This window comes from Malurus melanocephalus, unplaced genomic scaffold (assembly GCF_030028575.1).
Source record: "Malurus melanocephalus ecotype Western Australia unplaced genomic scaffold, MMel_1.1 scaffold_1797, whole genome shotgun sequence".
Classification (NCBI taxonomy): domain Eukaryota; kingdom Metazoa; phylum Chordata; class Aves; order Passeriformes; family Maluridae; genus Malurus; species Malurus melanocephalus.
The window spans coordinates 10,287-18,240 of NW_026625029.1; the positions used below are offsets into that span (position 1 = coordinate 10,287).

Consider the following 7,954-nt stretch of genomic DNA (forward strand, 5'->3'; position numbering starts at 1 on the left):
TAAAATCCCCATTTTTTGCCCTAAAAACCCCAAATTTTCACGGAATTTCACCATTTTTTTCCCCAATCTGCCCAAAATCCCCGTTTTTCAGGCCAAACCTCGAGCACGAGCCATGTGGAGGCGGTGACGAGCAGAGGGAGGAGATGGAGGGGGTCGGGAGAGGCCAAAATTCACATTTTCACCCCAAAATCCCCATTTTTTGCTCTAAAATTCTCATTTTTTTCACCAAAAGTCTCCATTTTCCCCCCAATTTTCCCAAAATTCCCTTTTTTCACCCCAAATCCCTTTCTCCTCCTAAAATTTACTTTCTTCCCCCAAAATTCCCATTTTTCACTCCAAAATCCCCATTTCCCCCCCCAAAATTCCCATTTTTTGCCACAAAATCTTCAATTTTTCACCAAAATTCTCCATTTTTTTTCCCAATTTTCCCAAAATTCCCTTTTTTTTCACCCCAAATCCCTCTTCCCCCAAAAATCTACATTTTTCCCTCTAAAAGCCCCAATTTTTCCCTCTAAAATCCCCATTTTTTGCCCTAAAATCCTCATTTTTTCACCAAATTTCTCCATTTTTTTTTTCCCAATTTTCCCAAAATCCCCATTTTTCAGGCCAAACCTCGAGCACGAGCCATGTGGAGGCGGTGACGAGCAGAGGGAGGAGATGGAGGGGGTCGGGAGAGGCCAAATCCGGGAACCAAAGGAGCCCCCCCCYGCGGAACCCCGGCACCGGCGCCGCCGCCATCCCCTGCAGGGCCAGGAAAAACGACACAAAAAGGGGGGTCTGGGACCCCCAAAATTCATTAAATTAATTTAAAAATGACTAGAAAAAAATTGGGGAAAATTCCCATTTTTTATGGGTTTTTTACGGATTTTTAAAGCGATTTTTTAGTGATTTTTTATGATTTTTTCTGTGATTTTTGTGTGATTTTTAAAGGATTTTCAAGGTCTGGAACCCCAAAAATTATTAAAATCATTAAAATATTAATTGGGAAAAAATTGGGGGAAATTCCGATTTTTTATGGATTTTTTACGGATTTTTAAAGCGATTTTTTACAAATTTTTTGTGATTTTTTTTTATGATTTCTACCTGATCTTTAAAAATTTAGAAACGATTTTTAAAAATTTTTAAAACTGCCTAAGATTTTTTTCTTGATTTTTTAAACAATTTTGAAAGGATTTTTCATGAATTTTTGACGGAATTTTTTCCCAAATTTTCCCAAATTTTTTGGGAAATTTTCTCCCCCTTTTTTGAAAAATTTTCCCCCCATTTATTTTTCATTTTCTCCCTGGTTTTTTTTTCATAACTCCCCCAATTATTTTTTGTGTTTTTATTTCACCCAATTATTTTTTTATCCCTCCAATTATTTATTTTTAACTTTTTGATAAATTTTTGGGTGAAATTCCGTGGTTTTTGGGGTCTCTCACCTGCACCAGGGGCACCAGGAAACCCCGGAGCGGATTCACGTCGTGCCGGCGCTGGAACGCCGCCAGCTCCGCGTAGGCCACGGCCACTGAGGGGTTAAAATGGGCGTGGTTTATTCAGGTGGGCGTGGCCAACAAGCCACGCCCACCCCAGGTCAAGCCACACCCCTTAAAACAAAAAAATTTGGGTTAAAATTGGTGAAAATTGGGTTAAAAACGGGGTGAGGGCCCTTTAAGAGGAAGGAAAATGGGCGTGGTCTCATCAGGGGGCGTGGCCATCAAGCCACGCCCACCCCAGGTCAAACCACGCCCCTTAAAATAGAAAAAATTGGGTTAAAATCCGTTAAAATTGGTGAAAATTGAGTAAAAAATGGGGTGAGGGCCCTTTAAGAGGAGAGGAAAGGGGCGTGGTTTGGTTTAAAGGGGCGTGGTTTAGCCGGCGGGTGTGGCCTTCAAACCACGCCCACTCCAGGTCAAGCCACGCCCCTTTTAGTTAAAAAAATTGGGTTAAAATTGGTGAAAATTGAGTAAAAAATGGGGTGAGGGCCCTTTAAGAGGAAGGGAAATGGGCGTGGTTTCCTCAGGGGGCGTGGCCAACAAACCACGCCCACCCCAGGTCAAACCACGCCCCTTAAAATAAAAAAAATTGGGTTAGAATCCACTAAAATTGGTGAAAAATAGGTTAAAACAGGGTGAGGGACCTTAAAGAGGAAGAAAAATGGGCGTGGTCTCATCAGGTGGGCGTGGCCAACAAACCACGCCCACCCCTGGTCAAGCCACGCCTCTTAAAATAAAAAAAAAATGGGTTAAAATCTGATAAAATTGGTGAAAATTGGGGTGAGGGCCCTTTAAGAAAAGGGTCTGGGGGGTTAAAATGGGCGTGGCTTGATCAGAGGGGCGTGGCCAACAAACCACGCCCACCCCAGGTCAAGCCACGCCCCTTTTAGTTTTAAAAAAATGGGTTAAAATTGGTGAAAATTGAGTAAAAAATGAAGTGAGGGCCCTTTAAGAAGAGAGGAAAGGGGCGTGGTTTGGTTTAAAGGGGCGTGGTCTGATCAGGGGGCGTGGCAAACAAAGCACGCCCACCCCAGGTCAAGCCACGCCCCTTAAAATAAAAAAATTGGGTTAAAATCGGTGAAAATGGCGAAAAATGGGGTGAGGGCCCTTTAAGAGAAGAGAAAAGGGGCGTGGTTTGGTTTAAAGGGGCGTGGTCTGATCAGGGGGCGTGGCCAACAAACCACGCCCACCCCTGGTCAAACCATGCCCTATAAAATAAAAAAAAATTGGGTTAAAATTGGCAAAAATTGGTGAAAATTGAGTAAAAAATGGGGTGAGGGCCCTTTAAGAGGAAGGAAAATGGGCGTGGTCTGATCGGGGGCGTGGTCATGAAACCACGCCCACCCCAGGTCAAGCCACGCCCCTTAAAATAATAAAAATTGTTTAAATTTGGTGAAAATTGAGTAAAAAATGGGGTGAGGGCCCTTTAAGAGGAGGCAGTGAGGGGTTAAAAGGGGCGTGGTCTGATAAGGGGGCGTGGCCATCAAACCACGCCCACCCCAGGTCAAGCCACGCCCCTTAAAGTAAAAAAAAATGGGTTAAAATCCATTAAAATTGGTGAAAAATGGGGTGAGGGCCCTTTAAGAAGAGGCAGTGAGGGGTTAAAAGGGGCGTGGTCTCATCAGAGGGGCGTGGCCATCAAACCACGCCCACCCCAGGTCAAGCCACGGCCCTTAAAACAAAAAAATTTGGGTTAAAATCGGCAAAAAATGGTGAAAATTGGGGTGACGGCCCTTTAAGAGGAGGCACAGAGGGTTTAAAAGGGGCGTGGTCTGATCAGGGGGCGTGGCAAACAAACCACGCCCACCCCAGGTCAAGCCACGCCCCTTTAAGTTAAAAAAAATGGGTTAAAAATGGCAAAAAATGGGTTAAAAATGGCGTGAGGGCCCTTTAAGAGGAAGCCACGCCCCCTCCATGCCCATATAAGACCAAGCCACGCCCACACAGTGAAACCACGCCCATAAAAGGCGGAGTCACGCGAGGCCACGCCCCTTTCCAGGTTTTTACCCCATTTTGGGGAGTTTTTGACCCAAATTTCACCGAATTTCCCACACATTTTTGCCAGGCCCCGCCCCCATTTTGAGGCCACGCCCATTCCGAGCCACACCCACATAGGCCACGCCCCCGGACATTAAGCCACGCCCACTTATCCTATTATTATCCATTTTTACTCCAAATTTGCACCGTTTTTTACCAAAATTTCACCATCTTCACCCAAATTTTTGCCAAAAATTCCTGAAATTTCAGGCCACGCCCCCAGCATCTTAAGCCACGCCCCCAAACCTTAAGCCACGCCCATTTCCCATCATTTTTACCATTTTTCACCCAGATTTCATCCTTTTTTTACCAAAATTTCACCCACATTTCACTGTTTTTTCCCCAAATTTCAGGCCACAACCCCCAAATTTCAGGCCACGCCCCAAAATTTTAAGCCCCGCCCCCAAATTTTAAGCCACGCCCATTTCCCATCATTTTTACCATTTTTCACCCAAATTTCACCCTTTTTTAACCAAAATTTCACCCAAATTTCACTGGTTTTCTCCGCAATTTTCAGGCCACGCCCCCAAATTTTTAAGCCCCGCCCCCAAATTTTAAGCCACGCCCCAAAAGCCTAAGCCACGCCCCTTTTACATCATTTTTATCCATTTTAACCCCATTTTTAAAGCGTTTTTCACCCAAATTTCACCAATTTTCACCCAAATTTCACCCAACCTTTTTGGCCACGCCCCCAACCTTTAAGCCACGCCCCCAAACCCTAAGCCACGCCCCTTTCACATCATTTTTACCATTTTTACCCCATTTTTTGACCGTTTTTCCCCCAAATTTCGCCGTTTTCTCCCGGAATTTCGAGGCCCCGCCCCCCTTTTGGTTGGCCACACCCACCCTGGTTGGGGTCCGCCCCCCTGCGGGCCTCGGCCAATCGGCGCGAGAGGCGCTGGAGGTGGGGGAGGTGCCGGGAGAGCCGGGCGGCCTCGCGCTGACCTCGGAGAACCAGGGGCAGGAGCAGCAGCCGCGCGCCCACCGTGCCTGGAAATAGAAAAAATGAGTGAATTCATCAAATTCAGGAAATTCGGCTCAAAATTTGGTAGAAGAGGAAAAAAAAATGGTGAAAATCCGTTCAGGAACGGCGAAATTACAGCAAAAAACACCAAAGTTCTGCTCAAAAACGCGAAAATTTCTACCAAAAACTGAATTTTTTTCCTTCAAATCCAAATTTCCCTCCAAAACCCCGATTTTCCCTTAAAATGCTCCCAAAAATGCCAAATTTTTCCCCAAAACCCCCAATTTTCCCTCCAAACCCCATTTTTATCCCTAAAATCCCAAATTTTCCTGCCAAAATTTCGAAAATCCCAATTTTGCTCTTAAAAGTTTATTTTTTTCCTCCCAAGACCCCAAATTTTTTCCTAAAAACCCCCATTTTTTTCCTAAAATCCCCATTTTTTCCCAAAATCCCAAATTTTCCTCCAAAATTTCAAATTTTCCCTCAAAATCCTCCCAAAACCCCCATTTTCCCCCCCAAAAATCCCATTCTTTCCCCTAAAAACCCCATTTTTTTTCCCCAAAACCCTCCCAAAACCCCAAAAATTCCCACATTTTCCCCAAAATTCCCAATTTTTCCCACCTGCAGCGATGGCTCCCCACCAGGGCAGCCCCAGGTCGAGGTGCAGCCGTTCCAGAAGGTTCTGGATCATTCCCACGGGGGTGGAGCCTCCCAGCCCCAAATCCACCAATCGCGGCTCTCCCAAAATTCCCGGAATTTCCCCCAAAATTCCCCCATTTTCCCCCAAAATTCCGGGATTTTCACCCAAAATTCCGGAAGAATTCGACGAAATTTCGGGGTTTTTTCCTAAAAATTCAGAATTTTTTCCCAAAATTTCGGGGTTATTTCCCAAAATTTCAGGGTTTTTTCCCAAAATTTCGGGGTTTTTTCCCAAAATTTCAGGGTTTTCACCCAAAATTTGGGTGGAATTTGAGGAAATTTCAGAATTTTTTCCTAAAATTTCGGGGTTTTGTCCCAAAATTTCGGGGTTTTGTCCCAAAATTTCGGGGTTTTCGGGGGTTTTGGGGGGGAGGGAGGAAAAGGGAGGGGCCTGTGGGGGAAAAAGGAGAAATTTGGGTTAGAAAAAGGAAAAATGAAGAATTTTAATTTAAAAAAAAATAAAATTTGAACCAAAAAAAATCCCAGAATTTGAACCCAAAAGCCCTAAAAATTTGACTCAAAAAGAAACAAAAATTGAATGCAAAAAACCCCCAAATTGGACCTAAAAAATCCCAAATTTCACCCAAAAAATCCCCAAATTTGACCCAAAAACCCCAAATTTCACCCAAAAACCCCCAAATTTCACCCAAAAAATCCCCAAATTTGACCCAAAAAAACCCAAATTTGACCCAAAAAATCCCAAATTTGACCCAAAATCCCCAAATTTCCCTCAAAATCCCCCAAATTTTCTGGCCAAAACCCCAAAAAATCGATTTTAACCCCAAATTTCACTTCAAACCCCTCACCTGCCCTGCTCCTCCCCCTCACGGAACCTCAGCACCCAAAAAAACCCAAATTTGACCCAAAAAACCCCAAATTTGACCCAAAACCCCCAAATTTAACCCAAAAATCCCAAATTTGACCAAAATCCCTCAAATTTTCTGCCCAAAACCCCAAAAAATCCAAATTTAACCCCAAATTTCCCACAAATTTCCATTTAAAGCGCTCATCAGTCCCGCTCCGCTCCCCTCCCCCCTCACGACACTTTTAACACCCAAAAAACCCAAAATTTGACCCAAATTTAACCCAAAATCCCCAAATTTTCCGGCCAAGACCCCCAAAAAATCCAAATTTAATCCCAAATTCTCCTTAAATCCGAATTTTTCCCTCAGAATTCCCAAATTTCTCTCCAAATCCCTCACCGGTCCTCCTCCTCCCCCTCACGGCTCCTCAGCACCAAAAAACCCTCAAATTTGACCCAAAAACCCCAAATTTGACCCCAAAAAAACCCAAATTTCCCTCAAAAACTCGCAAATTCCCAACCAGGACCCCAAAAAATCCAAATTTAACCCCAAATTTCCCTCAAATTTCCATTTAAAGCGCTCACCTGCCCCGCTCCCCTCAAGGAAACTCAGCACCCAAAAAACCCCAAAATTTGACCCAAAAATGCTAAATTTGACCCAAAAATCCCAAATTTGACCAAAATCCCCCAAATTTTCTGGCCAAAACCCAAAAAAACCCAAATTTAACCCCAAATTTCCCTCAAATTTCTCTCCCATCCCCTCACCTGCCCTGCTCCCCTCACGGAACCTCAGCACCCAAAATCCCCAAATTTATCCCAAAAACCCCAAATTTTCCACCCAAGACCCCCAAAAAACCCAAATTAAATCCCAAATTCTCCTTAAATCCGAATTTTCCCCTCAGAATTCCCAAATTTCTCTCCATCCCCTCACCTGTCCCGCTCCTCCCCCTCACGGCTCCTCAGCACCCAAAAACCCCGAATTTGACCCAAAAAATCCCAAAATTTGACCCAAATCCCCCAAATTTCCATCAAAATCCCCAAATTTTCAGCCTAAAACACAAAAAAATCCAAATTTAACCCCAAATTTCCCTCAAATTTCCATTTAAAGCGCTCACCTGCCCCGCTCCTCCCCCTCACGGCACCTCAGCACCAAAAAACCCCGAATTTGACCCAAAAAAACCCAAATTTGACCCCAAAACCCCCAAATTTGACCCCAAAAACCACAAATTTCCCTCAAAAACCCGCAAATTTCTCAACCAGGACCCCAAAAAATCCAAATTTAACCCCAAATTTCCCTCAAATTTCCATTTAAAGCGCTCACCTGCCCCGCTCCCCTCACGGCACCTCAGCACCCAAAAAAACCCCCAAATTTGACCCAAAAATCCCCAAATTTTACCCAAAATCCCCAAATTTCACCCAAATTCCCCACCGAAGACCCCAAAAATTTAGAATTTAACCCCAAATTTCCATTTAAAGCGCTCACCTGCCCCGCTCCGCTCGCCGCCCCCCTCACGACCCCGCAGCACCAAACGGGACCCCGAAACCTCTGCGTGGGAATAAAAAATTTATGTTTTGACGTCACGAGCACCCCCCAAAATAATAAAAAATAAATAAAACCCGAAATTTCCCGCCTCACCTGAGCCCTGAGGGCCCGGAGCAGCCGCGGGGTCGCCGCCGCCATCATGGCGGCCTCCGTGAGGGAACGGGGAAGAAGGGCGGGGCTTGAGGGCAAAGGGGGCGTTCCCGCCGAAAGCGCGGCTTCTGATTGGTCAATGGCAAACAGAGCATGCGCAGTGCGGTAAAGTGTGGGCGGCGCCATTTTGAGTGCGGGCTGCCCTTAAGTGGGCGGGGTCAACGGGAGAGGCGGGAAGTGAATCGGCCAATGGGAGAGTGGGGTTTGGCGCGTGCGCATCAGTGACGCGCGGATAAAAACGGACGGAAAATGGGGCAAAATCGGAGTTTTTTGGACTGGTTTGG

General features: G+C 45.2%; 1 protein-coding gene across 1 annotated transcript in view; it reads right to left on the reverse strand.

Moving 5' to 3' along the window:
• The window catches only part of OXA1L (OXA1L mitochondrial inner membrane protein), an 11,638-nt gene extending 3,827 nt beyond the window's left edge, over window positions 1–7,811 (reverse strand). The window contains exons 1-6 of the mRNA XM_057388326.1: window positions 7,614–7,811; window positions 7,461–7,523; window positions 5,098–5,566; window positions 4,359–4,502; window positions 1,422–1,507; window positions 613–777 (exon numbers count right to left, since the gene is read on the reverse strand). Coding sequence (XP_057244309.1) covers window positions 613–777; window positions 1,422–1,507; window positions 4,359–4,502; window positions 5,098–5,566; window positions 7,461–7,523; window positions 7,614–7,796 — 1,110 coding nt within the window. The 5' untranslated portion in view covers window positions 7,797–7,811. The remainder of the gene's footprint in view (window positions 1–612; window positions 778–1,421; window positions 1,508–4,358; window positions 4,503–5,097; window positions 5,567–7,460; window positions 7,524–7,613) is intronic.
• Between the last annotated feature and the right edge of the window lie 143 nt (window positions 7,812–7,954).